Here is a 25,778-nt window from a genome sequence, read left to right as displayed (position 1 = left end):
GGCTCATTCCTTGGCAGCTGCAGGAGGGAACAGGCTGCTCCTTGTAGTATTTTTCTTCCTTTTCAGCAAAAAGAGTATTCGTTTAAGGCTTTGCATGAAGACTTTGCTTAGAAGGTCTTTATTCATATTTAATTGCTAGGTTGCTGCTGCTCCCATCTTTAATTACCTTTTAAAAAGCAGGTTATAAAAATGCACTGACATTCTTTCTTTTTTGTTACTGCATAAATTACAGGCATCTCAATTGCTCACTTGAAATCAGTTTAGCCTGTGAGAAGGGTAGGACAGGTTCCCTTTGCTGACTTCTGGAAACCTCAGAGCTTATGTTCATCTCGCCCTACAGAGCAGGACAAAAATCTTGCATTTATGCATTACATGAACTACGCCTGAAGCCACATTTCTGTGTTGGCCCTTCCTGTGAGCTGACTGATTCTGTGGTGGGGCCTGGCTACTGAACTAGGCTAAAATTACACTACCATGGTCGTAGTGTTTGCAGAGCCTGTGCTGCCTGGTGCTGCCAAGAGAGACTCTAGCAGGGTGCTATATTATGCAGGGCAGATGGGCTCTTGCCCTCTCCCATTGTCTCACTCATGTTTACCTTGGATTTTGCTTCCTGGACCTGTTCCTGGTAAATCTATTTCATCTGCAATTCTCCATGTAGTATAGTCCTGAATTTCTCAGCCAGAGCTTCTAATAATTTCCTCTCTTGCTTGCCAAGTGCTTTGGTGTCCCTGATTGGTGCTTTTTATGAGTTGAGAGCACTGGTAACTTTTACAGAAGGTGTGACAAAGTCCATCAAATTAAACATGTTTTCAGGCCAAGTTGCCAGGGTTGAAACAGCAATTTTTGTCCCCCTGCCCTGAGTGCAGCCCTTAACCACTGCTCCCAGTCATGTGCTGCTTTCACCAAGTAAGCTAAGTGCTGCTGCTGTAATGCACAGGAATACACACTGTCAGGTTTCAGGGGTGATGGTGGGTGGTATTAAATGTCTGCAAAAGAGATAGATGCCAAGAAACAGCTGTTGGCTTCTGCACCCCAGGATGCTGACCATAATCACTCTAAACCGTTTTCAGGACAGCTTGAAGAAGTCTCTCACGTACTGCCTGACCACTACAAATCCAAGATGAAAGTGCTGCTGGGACTCTGTCACAGGCTTCCATAAGCAGAGTATCTCCAGGGCGCTTGCGCGTTTTGCAGGCTTCACTCAGAGGCCAAACAATCACCAGGCTAAGAGAGGGGACAGAAGAAGGGCTGAGTCTTCTCAGCTTTGGTACATGAACTCTCTGGCCTGTGGGCAGGGCTTTTTTTGAGAATAGCCTCTGCTATCCCAAGCTGATGCCTCTTTCTCTTCTCTTGGCAGATAAAAGAGCTCTTTGTGAGTTTTGAGGACACTCCCTTGGGAGCAGCATCATTAGCCCAGGTACACAAAGCAGTGCTGCAGGATGGGAGAACGGTGGCAGTGAAAATCCAGCACCCCAAGGTCCAAGCTCAGAGCTCCAAGGATATTTTGCTCATGGAGGTAAATCTACCTGTTGACTTCAATTACAATTGCAATTGAAACATATAGGGACCACATTCACTCATGGTGTTAGAAAGTATAACAGCACCAACTTGTGGGTTTGAAATCTCCACAGAGATCCATGCTGTCTTGCAGGATTAATACAGAAAATGGGTGAGGATTGCAGTGCTGGTGATTGTGTGGACAGAAAGACTGAACAACAGGGTAAGAGGGAAAGAGGGCAGAAGGAGAAGACAGGTAAAGAGGGATGACATCATAGTAAGGTCATATAAGATTTAAGAAATAGAGAACGAGTCCTGAAATCTCTTTTCAGCCTGTGTGCCCATTAACTGGTCTCAGTTCTCTTGTAATCAGGGCTGTGTGGCCAAGGAAAATCATTGGTCCATGATAAGCATGTTTTTTTTCAATTAAATTCTAGTGTGAATTCAACAGTGGACAAGGTTGCTATGATTCAATTTTGTTTCTTGATCAGCTCCTTAATGCTGAACTGATTGATGGTAGAAACAAAACCACTGTAATACAGAGAGGGTTGCTTAACAGGGGCAAATACACAAATGAGGGATTCAGCTAGGAAAAAAGTTTCAATGCCTAGCTCCTGCTCCTCTCCTGAATGGTGGGTACCACTCTTATTTCCCAGTGCAGTGCTGTAGCTTTTCCCAAACTTTTAAGTCTGGCCATGGAAGGGAGGAAATGGAGGAAAATTGTGCTGCACTGCAACAGACAAAGATGCCAGCGATAAGGTATAGAACATGAAATGGACACAGGGCTGGGGCAGAGGAGATGGGAAGGATTGGGTATGTAAGTGGTAACACCAAAGCTTTTTACTCTCCTGATAAAGCATCTATTTATCTATATATCTATATATATGTACAAATACATATATACATACACACACACACTCTCATATATATATGTCTGTATATACAGTAAGTACACATTAATTGGGAGACAGGTAGGTCCATGGTACTACAGAGGGAAGCTTAAGCTGAGGAGTTCAGGTGAGTGTTTGGAGGATATTGCTGATGCAGTAACACAGTTCTCCATCACAGAAGATCAGAAATCAAAGATTCTGCCAGCAGCTTCTCAGAGTACCACATAACTAAAGCTTCTCTAGGCAGTTAAAATACCCTGCTTTGAGCAATCCTGGCTAGTCTGCATAGAAGCACAGCTGGTTCCAACTGGGCACAATAGTTTGCAGCTGGGTGTTCATTTGAACTCATAGTGGAAGAAATTTTTGGGTTCCAAAGACATGTCCCAGTAAGATAGGATCTGTCTGTTTCAGTGCTGTTTTGAGAACACGCAACTGTTTGAACTGGCTTTGGGTCCAGCTGTAGATTTGAATTTGATTCAGATCTTCTCCATGACTCACTGCAGTGGTCTGTCCAATGAATTTGTTCCTGTGTGTCATCACGTGCTCAGCATTTCTCAGGGGGCTTATGACATCCTTCACTCCCTCCCAAAACAAGGTGGCAGATGAAGAGCAGTCAAGGATTAAGGATGAGCAGGTAATGAAAGAGTATGGGATCAGAGCAATAAGAGGATTCTGTGTGAATGACCCAAAATCTGTGTTTACCTTGGGATGATTGCCCTTCTAATAGTGGATATCACAGAAACATACCTCCTCACACCATGTTGCTGTGATTGCTGATTGTATTGGTAAGAGACATTTAAACAAATTCTTTTAGAGTGAGTCCTATCTTTTCTGGCTTTAAACTGTTCCTTCTGGGAAACTTGAAACTAAACCAGTGTATTTTCTTTTGGTAGTTTAGTACTGTCCCTCTTGTACATCTGCATGTTGTATATATATACACGGGTATGGGAAAATAGCTCAGAACATGACACATGCAGTTTGTTTTTAAAAGGTCTCTCTTGTGGAGTCTTGGCTTACGTGCATTATTGTATCCTTGTATGGGACTGTTTTTGTGTAGACTGCATAGAAAGCCAGATCACGTGCACTAATGTTCTGGTCCTTTAAGAATCAGACCAACATTGCAGCTAGGTAAAGAGGTTAATTTAAATATTGATGGAGATGGTCTTACTTAGAGACTGATGGGAAGGAATCTAAACAAGAAAAGGTAGCTGGAAAATTCCAAAATTCACTTGAGGTTTCACAGCATCAATGCTGACTCTTTAAAAGTCAGTACAGCATCTGATAAACCCAGAGAGAGATACCTCACTTCTCTCTATATAATCAATAATTATTTCAAGACAATATGTTAGACAGATGTCAGAAAAGGGGTAGGCAAAATACTTGTTAGGATGTCTGATGGTCAAGTTGGCAAATTGATTGAAAAGAGCATTTGAAGAAAGTGAAAAAAATGCATGATTTTCTCACATCAGGTACCAGTGAAATAATCTTGGAGACTCTAAGAAGTTTATGTTCGTGTTCATGAAGATCACTGGTTACATTTCATTTGGGTGACATAAATTTGAAAAGATTTATGCCTCTAGATATAACGTAAAAAATACAATTCAATGGTGTCTGGAACCTGGTGATTACATTTTTAAAGGAACATTGAGTTTGCAACTGACATTTAGATAAGAGAAGTTGAGACGGAGTGGAGAACAAATGTTGTCACACACCTGAATGGGAGCACTGATGGTTCATAAATTTATTTTTGTCATGCATTTCAATGATAGCAGCTTCCTGTCTATACTTTAAATGTTCCTCCTGCAGTGCAAGAGTTCCCACCTCAGTGGTGGAGATTGAGAAAGGGAAACTGTGCAATAACACACACTTAAAAGCCTGCCAGATGAATGTGCAGAACAGGTGAAATAAGACAGCAAAATGCATTCTATTTTTATGGTTTTCTAACTTGTTTTATGACTCAGTTAGTTAAAAATAACCAAATAAATTATTTTCCTTAAGGTGTGGTCCATATTATCATCTTGTGTAAATTTGCAGCTCTGGTGGAGAAACTGTCCTTTTGTTTGAAGAGAAAGCATCCTTGGCTGTGGTGCAACTTTGATTATGCCATCCAATTGTGTAATGTTGATTCACTCACCCCTTAAATGTTGCTTCAATCAAATCAAACTTTTTGCCTGGGATTTTCAAAATGCTATGTTGCTGACTATCTAATCCCTTTAAGAAGAAGAGCATTCCATGTGATGAATATATAATACTTGGGAAATACCTTCTCAGCCTTATAAGGATGGCTTTGCCTGATGCTGACGAGCAACTTGCCATCTGACCCCCACCAGAAGGGTTATTTAAAGATCTGTAGCCTACTAACTGTATCCAAACTCCACTGTTTTCTTTGAACTGCCCAGAGGATTTTCTGTGCTCAGCAGTGGAAGAAATAACATAGAGGTGACAAGTCTTACTTTAGATCTTCCTTATCTTCATTATCTGAGAGTTGTTCAGATGAAGCCAAAGAATGACTTGCAGAATTATAGAACTCAGAAGATAATTGCTGCAGGGCAACGCCCTTGGTGAGATCTGGCCATGTGATCTCCTCTCCAGAGCTTTGTTCTCTTACTTCTAGGCAGCAGCCAACTGGCCTCTCTTTCATGTGTGTGCTATCATTTAACTCCTAGATGTGCCTTTTTCTCTGGAAGTGTAAGCCAGAATTTGTGTTACATGACCAAGGCGTGACACTGTTGTGCAGGAGCCCTTCAAGAGCAGGTTTTTTTTTTTTAAATCTGTGAGTTATATGGAATGATTCTATCAAAACAGCACTGTGTGTAGCTGTGTGGCTTTGGAGCCAGGATGAAACTGATTGTCTTTTTCCTTGTTCTTAGGTTCTCCTCTTGGTTGTGAAGCAGATTTTTCCAGATTTTGAGTTCATGTGGCTGGTGGAAGAAGCTAAGAAGAATCTACCCTTGGAGCTTGATTTCCTCAATGAAGGCAGAAATGCTGAGAAGGTTGCTCATATGCTCAAAAACTTTGACTTCCTGAAGGTAAGGAAACACATATTTCTCTCTATATATGTGCATTAATAATCTCCCTTACTGTGTCTTATGCCCCTTATTCACCAAGTGGAGGAACCATAAGGAGGAAGAATGGAGTTCAGCCCCTCTGTGTCGTTCATCCTAGACTGCTCTGCTGATATGGACCAGAAAATGCTCTGAGACGTGCTTTCTCCTTGTTTGTTTCCTACTGTATGCACTCTATTCAGTCAGGAGTGGTGGCTTGGGACCAGCAGTCTCTGGAGCCTGCTACTCATTTTCCCAAGTTTCTTTCTGAATTTCATTTTGTTTTTGAACTTCAGAGACTGTGAATTTGCCATTCTTTGCTGAGGTATCTGATGGTATCTTTCCTTGGTCTCTATCTCAACTGAGGGCAAGAAATAGACATAGAACAGAAAAGCTAGACTGATACTGATGATGTCAAGTAGTATTGAGGACACCTTGTATCTCAGGAAGAAGCATATTCACATAAGTCCTTCATACTGCAAAAAAGCACATTCTCACTCTAGAATCGGACATTTATCCTTCATACACATCTGTGGCCAATGCATTCATGTTACCTTCATACAGAAACTGAATTGCACCCATGTGTGGTCCTCTGATATTTTACCCCCGCTCCCCTCCCATACACTTAGGCCATGATAGATGTCTCAAGTACAACCAGACATGTACACATCTCATTCTTGGAAAGACATAAGGTCACATCTTCAAAGTCACACGTTCAGAAATCTTTTGCTGACATACAAGAGACACAAGCCTCCAGTGTGTGCTTTCTGAAAACACACATAGTGTCATGGTTGCAGACACTGATGTGACCGTGCCCATGGCACATACAAAAAGGCAGCAAAAAACACACCCTGCTGTGAACCTTCCTGTGTACACACTTCTAAATGAGCTTGTTGTTGATGCAGAAGACAAGACAGAAGTGACAATGGTCTGAAATAAGGTGAGTTTTTGTTAGGCTTTACAGGCTAATATATCCATTTTTCTTTGCTTCTTCCGTGTAAGGGCTGTAATTCCATGGTGCCTAATGCTAGCTTTGGAACTCCTTTTGGAACTCAGTGGCAACAGTGGCCTTCCCATAGACAGATAGCTTAAAGCCACCATGTGGAAGGCTGAGGCCAATGGTTTTGCTGAGTGGGTGCTTATCAGAAGTGATGCGCCTCAGAGAGCGTGTCTGTTGCAGCTGTAAGTAGCATACTGTGAAGGAAATCCCCATGGAGACAGCCAATCACCTCCTTGCTGAGGTAAGGAGCTATCATGATACCAATATATGTAACAATAAGAAATGACTTGAGTTGGCTGAATAATGGATCCTCCCGTCTGACCTGCCAATTCAGAGACATGTTCATCACCTAAAAGCAACAGAAGAATTGGGCTCCTGTATCATAAATTTTCCTAAACACGCTAGAAAGCTGAGAAGTAGATTTTGTGCTGTGAACCTGTTTGAGCTTTTAAAGCCAGAGATAAATTATTTCCATACACAAGCATTAGAGCCAAACATCTGTGAGTAATTAAAAAAAATCACTGAAGAATTTGGCTGTGATTGAGAGAGGCATCTCCGACAGCATGAATAGCACTTTGGAAGCCCGCTGACTTGACCGTGTAAATCCTGAGGCAAGAACGAGTGTCATCAGAAGTGATCTAAGGGATCAGTGAGCTAGATGGGATGGGGAACTGTTAGTTTTGAAGTTATAAAGCTTTCTCACCAATCTAACTGCAAAGAATAGGCATCCAGATAGTCTGGGAAGGCTGTGAGTGTCTGAATCCCCCTTGGTCATAGTGGATCTATGGCATCAAAGTCTAAGCAAGGTTCACATGCAAAGTATACTAGGAGTGTTGAATAGTGGGACTGAGGGGCATTGAAATTGCTCAGCAAAGGAGCCTTTGATCTAAAGTGGCACACGTAGTAAAGTAGAAGTGGTCTCTAGGACAGCAACAGGAGGGAAGCAGATAGTTTGTGAGGAGCTGGGATATAGTCAGTAGTTAAAAGCAACAAATTCTGCTTGTTCAGGAGCTATGATGAGCTACAGTGGTCTGGCTGGTCATCCCCTGATTTTGGTCAGTTGATGGACAACACACCTTACTTCTTCCTGTCCTGTCCCAAGGTGCTGGTCCCGAGTCCATGGCTGAGTCAGGAGGGGAGGAGAGGAGACTGCACAGCTGGCTTGCTATTTGCATGGTCCAAAACAGTAATGGGAGAGGGCAGAGCTCCCTTATGTCTTTGCTAAAATGTACATATGTGGCTTCACCCATGTGCAAAAGCAGATTTGGGCAGATTGAGGGCTTGGTCAGCACAGTAACATAAGGAGTTTCAAAAGGGAATTCAGCAAAATGGCTCTAGACAGTAGGGACTTCAGCGTGGGAGACATTTGTGTGTAGAGAGAGGCTGGAAAATGGGGAGCCAGCCTATGTGATGCTTTTGTCACCGCCTCCCTGGATGACACCAGATCTCTTCTCTGGTACCTCACTCAGCTTGATCTACCACAGTTGAATGAAAAGTGCTTTGACATTTTACACTTGTTCCTGTGTTGGCAATAAGATAGTTAAGGGTCTCCCAGGGTTTCTGTGACAAGTCCCTTATTTGTGACACTCGATTTCTTTCCCAGTTCAATTGCAGATGGCCTAAGTATGCAGGGTTTGTCAGCTCAAAGGCGTTTGTGTTCCAAGGGGCACTGCGGAGATACTATTTATGACGATGGTTTATAATTTCTAAAGCTGCCTAAGTGGACCCTGTGCATAGCAAACAAGATGCAGCTCCTGTCTAAAGGAGCTGAGTGGATGATTCAGAAACTTGCGATAGGTACTAGTTAAACAGCCCAGCTAGAGGAGCTGCAGAGCAGGTAAGAAAGGTATCTGAGACATCGCTGGGAATGGGAGGTGGTCAAAATCCTGTAGAGCTTGGTCAGAACTGTTGCATGAGATCAGATCCGACTGTAGTTTAATTGGTGTATTATCCTTGTACACATTACTGCTGTCCTGCAGAAGAGGCTGATAGATGGATTAACCTCCCTTGCGCTCATCAAAAAAGCCAAGTCCTTGCTTCAGCTGCTTCCATTTTTCCTCATTTTCTGGGATTTGTGTGATATATTTTCCTTGCTTTCCCAAGCTGTCGCCAGACCTAACCCATCTGTTTTTGTTTCAGGTTCCCAGGATCTACTGGGAGCTCTCAACAAGTCGCGTCCTTCTCATGGAATTTATGGAAGGAGGACAAGTGAATGACAGGGCCTATATGGAGAGAAATGGCATCAACGTCAATGAGGTAGTTTCTCGGCCGTCTTTGAATTGGGCATGCTGAGCAGTGCAAAACTGATTTTGACCTTGATGGAAAATGGAGGCTGTCAGGACAGGATGGGATGAGGCAGAAGAATAAGCACGCACAGATGTGAACAGAGCAACCAATCTGAGAGATCTCAGTTCTTGTGCTCTTTGGAAAAGTACATAATCCTTTCTGAGGAGCACTGTCCTGTTGGCTGCAGAACTAGGGAGATCTTCAAGGAGACATAGTGAAAGATGACCATGTTCTTACATTAAAGACACCCATGGTGTGTTCCAGGATAGAAGTTCCTGTTACCCTAAAAGAACAACTTAAGTTTCTGATTTTTTTTATGTGATGGACTTTGCTATTAAGAAAGATTTGAAAAGTTATGTCTGTAGCAAAACATGGTCAACTCCATTCACCTGGAGAAGTCAACTGGTCCAAAGTGAGAGCTGTTTCTTTGAATTTATCCTATACTTCTGCTATAGGCAGAGGTGACATCTAGCCCACACACTCAGAAGAGTGAATATTCCTCAAGTCTTGAAATAGTCAGAAGGGCTTGTTTTGATGCATTCATGGAAGGGCTCTTGAGCAATATGTACATTTAGATTTTCGGGTGGGCTTCCTCATAGACAGCAGATCCATTTTGAGGTTGAGGTAGTTAGCATAGCTCCCTGGGATTTTCTTTGAATTTTCTCAGACTGCTGGAGATAGCAAAGTTGTAGAGAAACAGCTAATTTCAGTTTCTCTAACTTACAGCAGCTTTTGCTTGTGATAGGAGCAATGTAGGATGAAATTTTCTGCTAATTTTTTTTGTTTATCCATGCCTTTGGGAAGGTTGTTTTGTGATGACTTGGCACAATACGTTCTATGCAGCATTGAAATCACATGCTTTCCTGGGTATGAGCTGGCCTCTAAATAATAACTAAGAAGTAATTTTTAAAAAGTTATCAACAGAATTCTACCACTGCAAAGTACAAGCCTCAGAGTTCCAGCCATCTGTCAGGTAGAGGATGTTACTCAGCTCAGTGGTAGGACGGAATTTTCTTTCTTCCTTTTCTATCCCCACCACCTGAAATTAATGATTAATTTTTACTGATTGCCAACAAAGCAAGAGAGAAAGGAGGGAATACTGAGCCTGTCAGAATCATGTGATGGAAAAAGAGGTCTGTTATTATGGCCACAGTAAGATGAGGTAGGGGCATTGCGCCCCAGACTTCTCCTGCAGCAAGTTGCAGCAGATGGGGACAAATATTGCCTAGGTTAATTATTGGCTGTTGTTGCCCTGGTTGAAGGACTGCATGGCATAGTGGGGAGATGAGCAAAAGGCAGCAGACACTGTAGGAAGCATGAGGAGGGGGTGGCAATCCAGGTTTCAAAACTGTGACTTGACCTGGCTTATAATATGACAGCAATCTTGGCTTTCAAGAGATGCATTAGCTCCCTATAAATCACCCAAATATATTTATTTTATCAATCTCTCTACCACTTTACTCCATTTTGTTTTATGATATGGAGGAAGAGGGGTCTTCACTAAGCAGGATTTCTCTTTTATGACAATGCAGCCTTGAAAAGCAAGCTGAGCCTCTCTGCTCTAAATGGAAAGGATCCCTGAGGTGAAAGCTCCCTTCAAACCAGGTTACTGACATTTACTTAATACCGTCTGTAGCAGGATTATCATTAAAGCTGCCCAAAAGCACATTAATCTCTCTGGATCCGTCCAAGTGCTGGATTGTAATGGCATTTAATCAGAGAAGGCTTTGATTTCTAAAGACAAGTGCAAACATTGAAATATCTGCCTGTGGAACAGTTACTTATTCATGTTCAAGTGCACTTGTACACTGTAGTGTAGCTGAGGAGGAACATGCAACTAGGATATTGACAGTGAAAGGGAAATTTGGAGAGGGGAGTTATCAAGAATGAGCTGGCAGGAATTTTAAGGGAAGACTAGAACATGGCAGGGCTAAGTAGGGGGCATCTGGAAATTGGACTCTTCCTATTTTGAAACACAATAACATTTGCAGTCTTGGTTGGGAAAGTATATTTGAAAGAAATGAGAGCAGGGAAGAGAGAAAAATTAGACTGAGAGGCTCTCAGGGGATTTGTAGCATACTATATACAGGGGGAAAGGAAGGGGAGCAAGGCTACTTAGAGCATGGATTTTTAAAGAAGATCCCAAATGGCACAAGTGTTCCTTTTGCATCCATTCTGATTATACCTGATTCATTTAGAGAGATCTTATTTGTATACAAATCTTTACATTATCTTTGGTCTGCCACGTGGATTCTCCATGTCCTTCCATGTGAATTCTCTGCCTGTCTCTGCAGAGGCTGCTGTATCAGCAGGCTCTAGGACCTGTGGAGCTTCCAGATGTGCTCATGGCATGTGCTGTATTGCCTTAAACTAGCTAGCCAGCTCAGGTAGCCAAGTGAAGAGTCCCCATGATCAGCCTAATTTGGATTTGAGTCAAGGAAAGGAAACGATGCCATGTACTTCAGCTCACTAAGAGCCTGGTCACGAGCCATGGTTGATTCAGAAATCAGAAAACTGTTTTGTCCAGCTGAGAATTGAAAGCAAACAGCTAACGTACTTAAGATGAACTACTGTGCACAATTATTGCCATCTATTACTCCATCCTACTGTGGCTTTTTGCTTCTTTCTGTTACTAAATGAGTTCTGCACTGAAACGGTATCTCTTAGCTCGATAAAGAGCCCAGTACTTTCCTGTAGCTGACAGCTTTGCAACTTGAAATATGCTTTCAGTGTGGGATTTACCCTTTTGCCAAGAGTCAGGAGCTGTAGCTGTATAGCTGCTAAAATTTAAGTGGGATTTCCCAGGGTGGGATCCTTTTGTCAGCACTGGAAACCTCTCATGTCTCAAGTATTTGTGCTTATAACACTCGAGTGTTAGATGAAGCGGAGCATGAAGAACGCTGTTTCTGGGGAAAATGGCTATTCTTGCTCTTTGTACTTACTGAGTTAGTCTGAGGAGAGGTTTCTTTGCAGATTCTCCTACATTTCATCTTGTCTGAAGCTTAATGAAATTCACAAGGCAATGATAAGCAGGAATAGTGACCTCCAGTATTTTCAGCTTTTGAACTGTGCACAGACACCAGGTAAAAGAACTAAATTATACACAGACTTTTTCTTACTGAAAGTTGGTATTGAGCATCAATGTCAATCAATTGCTTAAGTCTCAACAAGATGCTTTATATTAAATCCAAGGAAATACAACTGCATTTAATGCCGAGGGAAATGGTCCCCATGGTCATTTTGAGTCTGACAGATATGCAAGAAACAATAAAAAAAACAAGGACTAGTCTTTTCTAGCTGTGTCCTTCTGAGAATCTGTGCAAACTTGATGAGTTAGTCCCTCAGTTCCCTGGGTGGATGAGTCAGAGTATTTCTCCCCACTTACATGCCATGGAAGATGGAGCATTGAGCATGAAAATAATTTCCCGAGTCCCCAGCAGAGAGTACAGGGCATGCTAGGACTTCACTCCAGGAGTCCTAAAAACTATTCCTGTATCTTAATGACATCAAGTGTGTTCAGACATCATCTTGCTGTGATGCTAGATCACTGCATAGTAATAGTACTGCCTAAGAGAGCACTTTTGATCCTTACAACTGGATCACAGAGAGCTGAGTGTGAAATCAGATCTCTTGTGTGACCACCCTAATCTACTATGGATAAGAGCCATTTCAGAGCAGAGGCAGAGAAGGCTTCAAATTGTGGCTATTCTCCGTCCGCACCCTTTGCTAATTTGACACCAGTTTAATTGGGCAGAATTGCCCTAGCAGGATTAAGCAAAACCTTAGACAATGGCTGTAATAACAACAGTGAAAGCAAGCAAAAACCCAATACAGTCTTCAATCCAATTAACCTTCGATTAAGGTTCCAAAATCAATGTTATTATTTTGGCCGGAGGAGGTAATATTGAGCCCTGAGAAATGAGCTGCACAACGACCTTTACTTTTAATGAGATCAATAAAAGTTAGTGTCGCCATCTCTTAAAATAATTGGCAAATATTACAGCCAAATTAAGGCCAGAGACTAGTATCTGCTCCTGATCTAAAGAGACAGTCACAGATGGAGGTAGGATGAGAAGGGATGATGCCCTATCAGGCAGTTTCATCTAGGACTTATCAGGGGCAGGCAGTGAGATCATCTCTACAGAACCATGACACAGTATTTTTCTCTTTGCTTTTTCTTCTTCATGACAGTTAGAGGCATGGAGCCAGAGCCACTACAGTTTACTTACAAGTCCAGGAAAGTATCAGTGACTTTCTGACTTTCCCCAGATAGCCCAGGCTGGTTTGTTACATTACATTATATCATGCTACCCATGAGGATGATATATGTGCTTTTTACTGTAGGAATACTCATAAACTCAAATGTGCATTCTTTCTTTTCTGAGAGGTTTCTTGCTAACTCTTGTATATTGGTGTTTTTAAAGATACTTACTTGTGATGAACTTTCTAGAATTTTGTTACTGTCATGTTGCTCTGTGTTGAGGGGAGAACTGCATACAGGGGCAAGGGTGACAAATTGTCTAGGCTTTCAAAACTGATGGCAGTAACGTATTGTGGCTGTGTACATATACAAGAAGAAGTATATTGCTGCTGGTACCTGCACTACAGCTTGAGATCCTCTGAGTTAGGTGCAGAAATGCAGTAGGTGTACTTGTTAAAATATTTGGTACACTGGATATGACTCAGTTAACTAGAAAAAGTGGGGATTAACAGGGAAATTGTAAAGTAGGTAAGAAACTCATAGAGGCAGTGGTGGAGAGAAGTTACCATAGTGGAGTTTTGTGAGATTTGCTCTTCAAACATCTCTCATTTAACAAATTGGTGATGATCTCAACGCAAACAGAACTGTGTCAAGGAGATTGTTGATGACACCAAGCTGGAAGGTTTGACATTGTAGAGGAGGACCAGAGTAGCAATAACACTTGTTGGCTTTGAGGACTGAAGTGGTAGAAAGGGATGAAAAGGAGCAATGTCAAGTGAAGAGTCATGTGCTTGAAAACTAATGAGAAGAGTTTCTTAAATATACTGGGAGATTGTCAGAGGCAAGTGCCATATTAGAATTAACTTTAGGACATTAGATGCAGGATGTGTGTCTTTCCTGTGCAGGAAAAGGCAGGACTCCTAGGATGCACCAGGTAAAGAAACATCCTGTAGAAAATGGGCCATATTTCTGCTGGTTTTTTTGCTGATTCATATCTGACTGGTGGACACATTGGGGTAGTAAATACTGGAGAGGAGCAGAACTAGTTAAACTCTAGGATTATGCTAGCTAGGGAAATTATTTAAACTGAACATCATTAAAGTTAGTCTAGGATTTAGGGGAAACATTCTGACCATCTAAAGGGTAAATTTTTGGAACAGCTGCCAAAGTCATACTTTCTGTCTTACATATTTCTGGTGAACTTGACCAGTTTATAGGACTATGTGATGCTGTGCAATAACAACCCTCAATGTCTGCAATGCATTTTTATTTTCTTCTGTATTTGTTTGTAACTCACATAGGATAGTTTGTGACATGTAACATCCTTGCCAGATTGCATAAGTAAAAAGCACTTCATGCTCTTAGGTTGGTGAAGAGTTATTCCCGAGTCCGGCTGTTATACATGTATCTGTCACTCCATTGTTTGATTGTTGTCAGCAATCTGTTTATTCCTCAGATCTGTGGTTTTTTTCAAAATAAAAACATTGGGCTGAAAATGTGTGGTTTGCCTGACACGGTGTCATGGTCATGTCACCTAATTTGGCAGTGGGAGGTTGGTATTTGCCTTGACTGGTAAGGCCACAGGCTCACTTGGTGACTGTAGTCATCATGTTCTGCTCCAACACAGACAGGCAAATTTAACTTCTTTTAGGCAAAAACACACCTTCTGACAATAGGCAGGGACATGCCAGACCCAGAGCCTGATGTCATCCTGATATATCAAGCTAAGCTCTGCTTGCTGATCAGCATAGTTTTTGTTCTTATGTGTTATGCCTAAATTATGCCATTCATGGTTACACCCGCTTTTGCCTGGTTGTATTTCTTGTTGCACATACAGAACTACAGGTGCTTCTGCTTCCTTGCTATTCAAACCTCCTAACTGGTAGATGGTTCCTCTTCTGTCATTCCTTAGCCAACTTTGGAATTTTCAGCTCTTTTAATCTTTTTCCCAAGTAAATGCCTCTTGCGTCCTGCTCATTTATTTGCTTTCTATGAACTCCCTCTGTATAGTCTGCATCTCTTGAGTTAATGAGGTGTCTGGAAGTGAATGCAGAATTCCAAGACTGATTATTATTTTTTTACAGTGTGCAGCAGAACAATGCTGAGGGACACTGGTAATGATAAAGACCTTGTTTGTTGGATGATAAACAGGGAAAGGACTGATGACCTCTGTGTGTCATAACAAAAAGCTGTGTGTTAACTGTGGTCTTTGCTTCTGTAAATCATTGCAACCTTTTTTCTAATTTGTGATGCACCTTCACCCTGAGGTCTTACATAGCCTAAATGTGTGCTGAATTCCTCCCTTCTCCTGAGCAGAGGTTTCCATAGGTCTGTTTTCTCATTTCACCTAACCGTGTTCTTCCAAAGTGAATTCTGTAGATATTATTTATCCAGTGGCCTTCTCAATAAGGGTGGAATAAGGACCCAAAGTGACAAGGCACAATATTGAAGAATTAATGTATATAAAGGTTTCATATTTTTTTCCCTGAACTTTTTCTCAAGAAACGAGAGCTCCCTTTGTCTGAATTATAATGATAGGTTGATATTCACATACTACGCTTTATGACCTAGAGCGTAAAGAGTTCCTATTTTGTTTAGAATTTGACAGTATTGTTGCTTTCTATCTTAAATTATTTTGTATTCTATTTTAGAGGTAAGACAACAGACAAAATTATGTGAAAATACTTTAGTGTGCACCACACTCCATGGTAAATTTTTTCCAAAAGTGAGGACTGTTTATATGCTTGCATCGTAAGTCCCTGTAACATATCTTCTGTATGCTAATGAAATAGTACAGAATACATTCATATGTCTTAGAGAAATCATAAAGTTTAGTTGAAGATACTGGAGATACTCAAGGTTGCATGTTGGGGAGTAGGTAAATATAAGTACAGCAGGGAAGAGAGAGAGGATGGGGATCTTGCAGTGAACATTGTCTTTTATCCATGACCTAGCCTGTGAGCCTGAGCAGGGCTATGACCCCTCAGCTTTCATGGGAGGATGGGAAGATGGATCTCAGTCTGCTTCTGTGTTGCATTATGGGCTGCAAGAGGCTATGACCATAGATTTATTTAGTCACATTTCTGCTGATGGGGACTCAGGAGGGAGGATGTTCTCTGCATCTGGAGCTTGCAGCGATATCATAAGATGCTGTTAATGAGGTTGGCATGGATTACCTGGTGAGAGGTGTTTTTGTAGGATATTTGGGTTTGGAAGGGAACCTCAGGAAGGCTTCTATCAAATCTCTTTCTAAGGCAGGATCAGTTATGAGGTCATACCAGCTTACTCAGGGTGTTAGCCAGTCTGGTCCGTCAAACCTCTAAGGATGGAGATTGCACAACCACTTCAGCCATGACCAATCAATAAGTTTGCAGAATTGCCAGCCCTTGTCTAGACTTGTGTTCAATGAGTATGAGGCATCATGTTGGGCCCCAGATTGTCTCCAAGTCCTAATTTTAAATAATTCTGTGCTTCTCCATGCCCTTGGAGGACAAGCAGCTGAGACAGCGAGGGCTGAGTGTGTTTAGCGCGGTGTGTGCACCAGTGTCAGGGTTGATGCTGTGATCAGTCATAATGTCTGAGTCCATTCCTTCTGGTGTATGGGTCCCTGGGAGGCTTTGTGAATGATTGATGTGATGGGCTTAAAACAGACCATTTGGCACATCCTTGGACTGTCAGTGAGGGCTACTCAGCTCTTATATGAGATCACAGCACCTGGTACTTTGGTCTTATCTAATTTTAGAGCTTGCCGATCAAGGAGTCTTGTAAGGGTTACTTCTTGGCTCTGTTGATCTCTGCCGGTGATTCAGAAGGGAAACATCACTCCCCTCAGTCAGTACTTAAAATAACACTTGTATGGTGTTAGGGAAGCTGCACTACAGGAGATCACAGGGCTGTGCTCTTCTGTCTGTATGCGTGATTCATCATGGGGCGGGCTAGCATTCACACGATTCAGCAGTGGCTCTAGGTCCCACTTGAGGGACAGAGGATTGTTTCACCTGATCCTACCACTCTCCCTATTAGTGTGCTGCAGGAAGGGTTCTTGTTCTTTCTCCTCATTTGTAGTTACTTGGCCACTGTTCATAATGAATGCTCTTCTCAGAGGTGGCCGCATTTCAGAGGTGCGTAAAGCAAGCCCTTTCTTGTCTGTCTGGTTTTCTGCAGGATAAGCTGTTATTACTGTCCCTGTTACCTTTTCTACCACCTCTGCTTCTGGGGACAGCTACCAGTTTGCTACTTACAGAGTGTGTTGGAGATATGCTTGGAATAATTTATAATGACTGTTCTTAAATTGCTTGTTCAGCATTCTGCTGTGGAGCACTGTGCCTCTGGAGTGGCAGGGAGAGCTGATGGTGGGATGGCTGGGCAAGGCTGCTGTGTTAGTGCATGGCAAGGATTGATCCCATGCTCTGGGGATGTTTGCTTTCTCCTAGGAGGTTTTTAACTTTAATAATATCTCTTGGTGATAAGGAGCAGTAGTATGGAGGGACATAACAGTGACAGGATGTTTTTAACAGCTTTTCTGTGCTTCTTCATCTTCACAGACATTGAAAATCAGATTAGCATGGGTCTGAGGAAGGGAAGAGGGAAAGTGGGGTACAGTGTGATGGAGGGAGGGGAGAGGGAATCCATGTTAATTCTCATGGGCAGACTGACCAGCTGAGTCTCTCCCCACCCCTTCTCCACCGTGTCCTGTTGCCATCCATGGATGGAAACACCTGAATCTTCCTCCAAGCAGTCTCATCCACCCCAGCAGCAATTTCCATGTCTTCCCTGTGAATGTGTGTCTGCCACTATCTGTTGTCCCACTTTCCTCCTTATTACCAGAAACCCTATTCCTACCTAGGATAGTACCTACAGGTATTATCTCTTTCTTATGCTAGACAAGTGTCTTTAAATAACCCATGATCCCACAAACACCTTCACGGTGCTCCCTGAATGCCCTGGACCACCCTGCTACCTGTAGATGTCAGCAGCTGCCCTGTGCCTCCATCAATGTGAAGAGCTGCAGGAGCTCTGCATGGGGATATCAGTGTGTACAGACCCTTGCTTCCTGAGTTGCCACACAGAGGCTGCCTCCCCTCCCCAGCAGGTACCCTACTGTGGGTGGCAGTGTGTGACCATCTCTTGTCTCCTCACAGATCTCTCGCAACTTGGGGAAGCTCTACAGTGAAATGATCTTTGTGAATGGCTTTGTGCACTGTGACCCACACCCAGGCAATGTGCTAGTGAAGAAGTGCCCAGCCTCTGGCAAGGCTCACATTATCCTCCTGGATCATGGGCTCTACCAGGTATGTATGTATGAGGGGCTCCCAGGACCTTGTGAGGCTGCCTTTGGGCATCAGGCTGCAGCCTTGCCCCTCTAAGTACATATGAATACATTTTTCCTATTACTTCCATAACCCTCCAATGATATTTTTTGACTTTGAAATGGAGGATAGGGCACAGGTAAGGGGTGCAAGACTTTCCCCTCTGTTTCCTGTCCTCTGTGGGCTTCTGGGGACCATGTCTCCCTTCCCAGGTGCTGAGCGAGTCATTCCGCATGGACTACTGCCACCTTTGGCAGGCCCTCATCAAGGCTGATATGAAGAGGGTGCAGAAGTACAGCCGGCGGCTTGGGGCAGGGGATTTGTATCCTCTCTTTGCCTGCATGCTGACTGCCAGATCTTGGGAATCTGTCAACAGGGGCATTGACCAGTCACCAGTCTCTGCCAGTGAGGTAGGTTTTGTGTGTCCTTCCCTAATGTGTGCTCTTGCTTCTCCACAGTACTTTTTCTTTGTTGAAATCACTTGCACCACTTGATAGTACAGCAGTGCTGGGCAACCCCTGGCAGCTCTGTAGCAATTTCTACACTGATAGCTGAGCTAGAAAAAGTCAGGACTCCTTCTGTAATGTATTTTATAGTGGCTGAATTTAATTTCCCCAGATTCACTTGTCATGGGCTGCTTAAATTTTATATAATATTTTAATACCTAAGTGTTCACTCTTTCTGACTGGGGAAACATTTGTAGATTGTCCTTTTCTTAAAAAGTGTTGAATGCAGCTGTGCAAGAAACCATCAAGGAGGCTAGGATAAGGTACAGGAGACATAAAGGTTTAGTGGGAAGACATGAGAAGGATAATGCATTATTACTATTCATGTAAATGACTATCAGCACTGATATAAACTCCCAAAAACCCCTGGAAATTACCTCCCAATCAAAAACCCTATTAACTTGGAGTCAAGGTTGCTTAACTGCAGATCCTGTCAACTCAGTCACTACAAATCTGGGAAATTGCCACTTACATTCTCCACCCTTTCATATCCACACATGCCGGGATCCTTCTCATGCCTCCTTGCACACCTGATAACACACAATACACGACCTTAAGAATAGTAGCAGCCCTGCCAGCTGTGGTGTTTCTAGAGAAGAACATAAAGTGATGTGTTTCAGCCAATGGACAAGTGTCTGTAAGTAGAAGTGTGTTGTATCCTATGTTTTGCTTTTATCTACACACCTCTGTAGTAGAGAGGATGAAATTAATTTAAGAAGAATTATACTATTGTCCTATGAAATTCTCTTCTAAAAGTTTCTTCATTTTGATGGATGTGGCAGAATTTGCTGTACTGGCTTGCCATTATCCATAGCAATGAGTAGGTCAGATATCTTGGGTAATGGACCTCCTCCCAATTATCTGAGTAAATTTCTTGCACATCATAAATAATATAATGACTATCAAACAGATCTGTAATTGATCTAGTGAGTTCTGGTGCTGGTAGCTCCAGAAAAAAATTCAGAGGTGCCAAAGCAAATTGGCACAGTGCTGACTCCAATACTGCAAGACCAGTGTTGAATCTGAGTTAGTGAGCAATGTTTATTCCCAGCTTGCTTGTGAAGGTTATGCCAGAGGTGTAGCTGTAGCTGCAGCTACGTGATACCCTGTCTGTGCTAATGAGGTTTGTCATTGAGTTGAATTGCGTGTATGGAACCAGCTCTGTTGTCTTTGCCTACATGACACAATTAATGCTGAAACTAGATAATCCTGCAGCAGATAATGGGGAGCTGAGCAGATTTGCTATGGCATTAGGAAATGAGCTGCTGCTTGCCCTTACTTTAGAGGTGAATTTCAAAGATTTTATCAGTAGCAAAAGCTGAGTGCTGTGTAGGCAGGTACCATCAGTGCAGAGCTCCAGAGAATGTGCCTGAGCATGACAGTAGCCTGTGAGACAAGGAAGCAAACTTCCTGAAACAAAGTCTTATCTGTAGTCTGCCCTCAGTCTGGGACACTGCATCTTGAGAAAGGTTTGATGGAACTGGGGCAAGTCCAGTAGGAATCTACAAGGACTAGTGGCCAAGCAGGTGCAACCCATGGAGTAAGTCTGACCAAGTTAGGTCAGAAAAAAATCTAGAAGAGGCAGGTCAGGAAGGAGTTACAGAAGGAATTTTTGAGTTTTTTAAAGAGTGCTGCAAGCAGAGCAAGCAGTCATGGGTTTAAACTCAACTAAACATGAGAAAAGTCAGATTTAGTGGCAAAGCAGTGCACATGATCTGGGGAGGTTTGGATTTGTGTTTCTGGATTTGTGTTTAGGTGCAGGCTGGGCAAATGTAAGAGGATTGCCATAGGTATAGTTGTTCCTGCCTTAAGCCAGAGCTAGGCAGCTGATCACTCAGGGTGGCTGCTAGCCTCATCTCGTGTGATTTTGTGATGTCTTTTGCTGCATCCTGCAGCAGCCTCAGCAGCTGCAGCCAAGGGGCTTTCTCAGGTCCTGTGGCGTAGCTTATTTCTTCCTCTGCACACAGGCTTTGCCCTTGACAGAAAATGACAGTTCTGATGACAGATCATGTGGTTATTTTGTGATGTGGACAAGCAGCTGGACCTAAAAATAAAATAAATAGAAAACAAAACCTATGTCTGGAAAATAATGAAGGCTCTGCGATGATGCTGGTTAGGAAAACAGATAAGAGATAATCAGGGAGGAATTTTCTGCCAAAAAATAATGGAACAAAACAATATTTAGGAGAGCTAAGCAAATTCTTGCTGAAGCCTTGTATATCTGGTCAGTGATGGAGGCAGGAGGACACAAAGATTTGTTTGTCAGCAGCAAAGCAACCATGGTGGTGTGTGAGTTGTGTACATCTCTGACCATCATGACCTGCACATTCAGTTTGTGCAGGTCTGTTCCTTTATAATAACTTTGAAGTTCACAAAGAGTAAGTACGAGATCCCACATCATGAAATATAGGCCATCCCTCATTCCAGAGGAGAGAAGTCTTTAAGAGCTGTCATTTCCCACTTTCTGTAAGAAGTTATTTATTGCCCTCCTGCATATGTCCTCCTGGATTTTGTAGTTTTCAGATGTTCATGATTTCTTTGGATTTCATGTCATGATTCATGTCACGGCCCTTGTAGGAAGAGGTAGGACATGGTGTGCAGATAGGATCAGCCCCCAGCTACACTGTGCTACGTTTGCTGGGATGGTGAGGGAACTCTCAGATCTGAAAATGGGAAGAGGTGGGGCTGATTGTCTTGCATGCTCTGGTGCCTTGAATTTGGAAAGGAGTGCATCTTAAGTGGCTCAGGCTGTAGCCCCTAAGTTATCACTGGGTTCTTACTATAGGCAATGTGTTGGAATCTGAAGAACCAGAGAAAATGCAAGGATTGCCTTGGACTTACACTCTTTCCTTAATTATCTGCTACTGGCTGCTGTCACACAGGATACAGATCTAGATCTGACAGATGAAAATTTGACGATTTTTGATCTTTTGGGTTAACATGATGCTTAACTGCATAATTCTTTCTCACCTCTTCTGAACTGTGTTGGAGACAGAGGACTAAACCAGGCCTTGGAAACGGCTTCATCAGTATAGCATAGAGCCATTTGTTGCATGGGGCAGCAAAGAGCAAGCAGCCTAGTTGTCTTTGCAGCATGCCTCCACCTTCCTGAGCAATTCTGCTACCTGCAACTCTGCCAGTTTTGGGGCTGGTGAGGTGAGAAGTCTCTAAGGGCAGTAATGAGACCTGGTTGCTGCAGGCTGCCTAGGACCAAGACCCAAGATACCAGTGAGTGGCTATTCTGAGAGGCTATTAATCCTGCCAGTGACGGGATAAGTCCTTATGTCACCGAGGGGCAGATGGGATATGGCAAGAGTGATCTGTGCTGTGAGTGCTGTGCCCAGTGTCTGCAGGAAAAGCGGGACAGAGCTCTGTCGCTTCTGGCCTAGTGTCATGGTCTGTTAAAACACTGTCTCTTCGAGGCAAATCTCAGCTGCATCTGGACCTCGATTTCCCATGTACTCTCACCTTCTCTCTCCTTTCTCCCTGACATGACCTGGGTGGCCACAGGACATGGAGATCCGGTCCAACGCTGCTGCTTACTTGCCCCAGATTACCCAGCTCCTCAACAATGTTCCCCGCCAGATGCTGCTTCTGCTGAAGACCAATGACTTGTTAAGGGGGATTGAGTCAGCCCTGCACACACGGGCCAGTGCCAGCTCCTTCCTCAACATGTCTCGCTGCTGCATCAGAGCTGTTTCTACGTGAGTCTCTTACCCAGGCATCAGAGGCCAGATAGGAAGCAACAGGAGCTAACTGTCCCTGTGGTCTGGGAGATGAGGGAGATCCCAGGTACAGCAGGCCTGTCAGGGTCCAGTCCCACTGCAGCTGAACAAGGCAAGCAGGACAGACTCTGAGATGGTGGTCACATCCAAACAAAAGTCCACATGATAAGGCAGCATCCTGGTGATGGGGCAGGTCTAAGAACAAACCAAAAAGTCAGTCTTCGGATTATGCCCAGTGGTTGTCAAGCAGGTGCATGGTGACAAGACAGGGCTGAAGTCAAGCAAGGGAGGTCAATGTGCGAGTTGAAGTCCAGGCCATGGGGCTTCACAGCAGGGCATGAACTGGGGACCATTACTCTTCCAGTGTAGTTTAGGCAGGAACTGAAGGTACAGATCTGAGATTAACTGAGGTTCCTGGGCCTATGAACAGAGGGTTGGGTGTGGTTTCAAGCTAGTCAGGGCCATTAAGGCTTATTAGGGCCCCACTTAGGGGCCTGATAAGGCTCTGACTTAACCTCTTGACCTATTACTATTAGCTGTGGATCTCTTCCCCTCATTGTGGTCTTACCCCTACTCAGTTATATGTCTCTGCCTCTGCCTGTGCTGTTCTTGAATCCATCAGCCTCTGCAGAGGACAAACCTGTCACCTGGGGCTGGGAACAGGGATAGAGTTGGAGGCCTTAGGTTAAGGGTTTAGTATTTGTCCCCCCAGAGGAGGGGAAGGTGCTTCTTGCCCCTTACAGGCATTACTAACGGGCAGTATTTGTGAGTAGCAAGATCCGAAAGTTCGCTGCAGCCTGATTGAAGGAATTAGACTGACTAAAGGTCAGGCTGATGTTTAAAAGTCAGGAACAGGAATTGTGCAAGTGATTTCATTCTGTGAGTCTTACAAATCAATGCACTTCTGCCTCTGATTCCTCATCCTTATAGATGAAATAAGTTATTTCTTGGGCTGATGAGGGACCTATGAATCCCAATTAGCCCCTGGTAAAGAAAGGTGAAGATACACTTTTCCTCGAATCAGGGTGTCAGGACTGCTAGACTCTTACAAGTGTGCTACCAGGAAAAGCAATAGGAGTGTGTACCTGTTCCTGTGACCTGAGGTGAAGCTGCGCATAGGAACTGAAGAATGCCGTATCCCAGGATCACTACACCCAGTGGGAAGAGAGCTGAGTTCTCAAGGGAGCAGGCTGTCTCTTCTGCCAGATTCATTCTAAGAAAGTCAGTTCCCAGCTCCTCAGAAGCACTGCTTAGAGAAAATCCTTGCTTCCTGGGGATTCTCCGTATGGGGGATATTGCCCACTCTTGGGGAGGGTCAGTTGTGCAGAAGATGTAGGACAGGCCTCCTTCCTCCTGAGCTGTTTCCTGTCGGATCTAATGCAGCTGTTTCTCTCATTCTAGGTACCAGAGGAACAAGAGTCACTCGCTTTACAGGAGGGCCCAGATCTCACTCACAGAAGCCCTAAGCCTGTGGCAGATCAACTTATATGAATTCTTTCTGTGGCTGAAGGGGTCCCAGCTGGGGAACTGGGTCATTGCTCTCCTGAGACGGATGCACCATTTCACATACTGACATGAACTGGTGGGAGAGGCCCGGTCGCTCCCTCCCTCCCTTCTGCTCTCCATGGCACATTTGCCTTTCTGACTATTTCTGTCTATTTTTGGGTCTTACTTCACATTACATACTGCACTGTCCTTTTCTTTTACAGCATTAGCTTCCTCTATGGCACAGAGAGGTTTGAGTTGGTACCAGAGCCCTACTGTGTTGTGGTTTAGGAAAAGTAGGTGCATGATACCTTGAGCCAGGAAAGACAGGAAAGGATACCTTCCTCATTTGTGCAGATTAAGTTCCGCTCAGATTGTAGTGGGATTGTGCTGGAAGCAAATGCCTCTGACTCTTTCTTAAACAATCTTAAAGAATTTAAGAGAATCCCAGCCCTACCTAGAATGCCCCAAAACGTTTCACAGACCCTCAGAGAGAGATGGTAAGTCCCATTAAAACGCAATAGGGTTTATATTAGTTTGTGAACTCTCCTTAGCCTGATTTCTTTCTAGGTGTGCAGAAGGTTTCTCAGGGGAGTGAGACCTCGTGGAAGGCTGTCACTAGGGTTTTCTCTTCCAGCACTGGGGAAGGAGGACTCACATGGTGAGAATGGTGGACTGGGAGTAAGGTTCATCTCCAGTCCTGTCAGCAATTGCCTCTGTTTTTGGACTTCTCCTGGCCTGTTTCAGGTGAAATGGGGGAAGGGGACAGTGATCTTACCCTTCTTCTGAAATTCAGGAAAGGCAGTAGGAATGACAGCTCAGGGCTCTGAAACTGCTTGTAATGTATGTGTACTGTACAATACTTCCACACAACAAAAATAAATGTGTTGTATTGAAGACCTTTGGGGGAGGGATGCTTGGCTGTGCACTAGAGTTATGTTTGAGGTTCTAACCTATGTCCTGTTTCCATTTCTCCACAAGGGAATGATGCCAGACAGTGCCAGCAATTCCTTGTAAGCAAAATGTCCATTTGGTTTTTTCTCTATCCAAGAGGTTTGTACCACATCTGAGTCCTCTGGTACTGCATCAGATGTGTGTTGGGATGGGATGGAGGAGCAGACATCTTTCTGCTGGGAAGACACCTTGCACCCTTCTGCCCAGCTCCATGCTGAGCCTGCCTCCTGCCTGCCTGTGGGAGTGCGCTGCAGCACATCTGTGAGATGCCACCACTGCCATGCCACAGTGAGCATTTCACCTCGTCATTGCCTGTGATGTTTTACTGCTCCAACCTCAGACAAAAACCTGCCATTTGATCAGTGGTGCAAGTGACAGGTCTGATGGCTTTGACTCTGCAGTTGTGGGACAGCTACCAGAAAGCCTTACCTTTATGTGAGACATATCTGAGATACTGGGAGACATCTCTGCTGCTTGTAAGGGCTCCTTTAGCCAGGAAGGGTGGATGGAGGTGACTGCTCACATCATCTCAGCTTTTCTCATAAACTATCTTGGTGAAAGGGGACATGAAGGACAGGATGAGAATGTCCGTCTACTGTCAGAAAACTTGCTAAGTTGAGGGTTATTCAGGCACCAAACTGCCTGAGGGCAAGCCACAAGAAGGCCATTTGCTCTCCCAGTTTCCATACAATTTCCCAGCTTGCACAGAAGTGAGACCCCACCTTGAAGTGAGTTCATTTGCTTGGGAATGGAAGCAGGGGACAGAGTGTGGGTAAGTGTGTGTGTGTGTGCGCGCGCGCGCGAGTGCCTGGCAAATCAATCAGTGCTGGCTGTGTGGGAAAGGGAAGGAATGTAATCCAGAAAAGGTACCTGGCTTGGGT

At 43.7% G+C, this 25,778-nt stretch overlaps 1 protein-coding gene across 3 annotated transcripts in view; it reads left to right on the top strand.

Annotated features, from left to right (window-relative positions):
* ADCK1 (aarF domain containing kinase 1) overlaps nucleotides 1–24,840 on the top strand; it is a 76,335-nt gene extending 51,495 nt beyond the window's left edge. For all 3 annotated transcript variants that reach the window (XM_033061729.2, XM_033061728.2, XM_033061727.2), the window contains 7 exons: nucleotides 1,358–1,516; nucleotides 5,258–5,416; nucleotides 8,571–8,687; nucleotides 18,060–18,209; nucleotides 18,440–18,637; nucleotides 22,244–22,437; nucleotides 23,860–24,840. In XM_033061729.2, coding sequence (XP_032917620.1) covers nucleotides 1,358–1,516; nucleotides 5,258–5,416; nucleotides 8,571–8,687; nucleotides 18,060–18,209; nucleotides 18,440–18,637; nucleotides 22,244–22,437; nucleotides 23,860–24,031 — 1,149 coding nt within the window. In that variant the 3' untranslated portion in view covers nucleotides 24,032–24,840. The remainder of the gene's footprint in view (nucleotides 1–1,357; nucleotides 1,517–5,257; nucleotides 5,417–8,570; nucleotides 8,688–18,059; nucleotides 18,210–18,439; nucleotides 18,638–22,243; nucleotides 22,438–23,859) is intronic.
* The last annotated feature ends 938 nt before the right edge of the window (nucleotides 24,841–25,778 follow it).

The sequence above is a fragment of the Catharus ustulatus genome, chromosome 6 (assembly GCF_009819885.2).
Source record: "Catharus ustulatus isolate bCatUst1 chromosome 6, bCatUst1.pri.v2, whole genome shotgun sequence".
Lineage (NCBI taxonomy): Eukaryota > Metazoa > Chordata > Aves > Passeriformes > Turdidae > Catharus > Catharus ustulatus.
The sequence above is the reverse complement of the archived record's forward strand: the minus strand, read 5'-3'. Positions and strand labels throughout refer to the sequence as shown.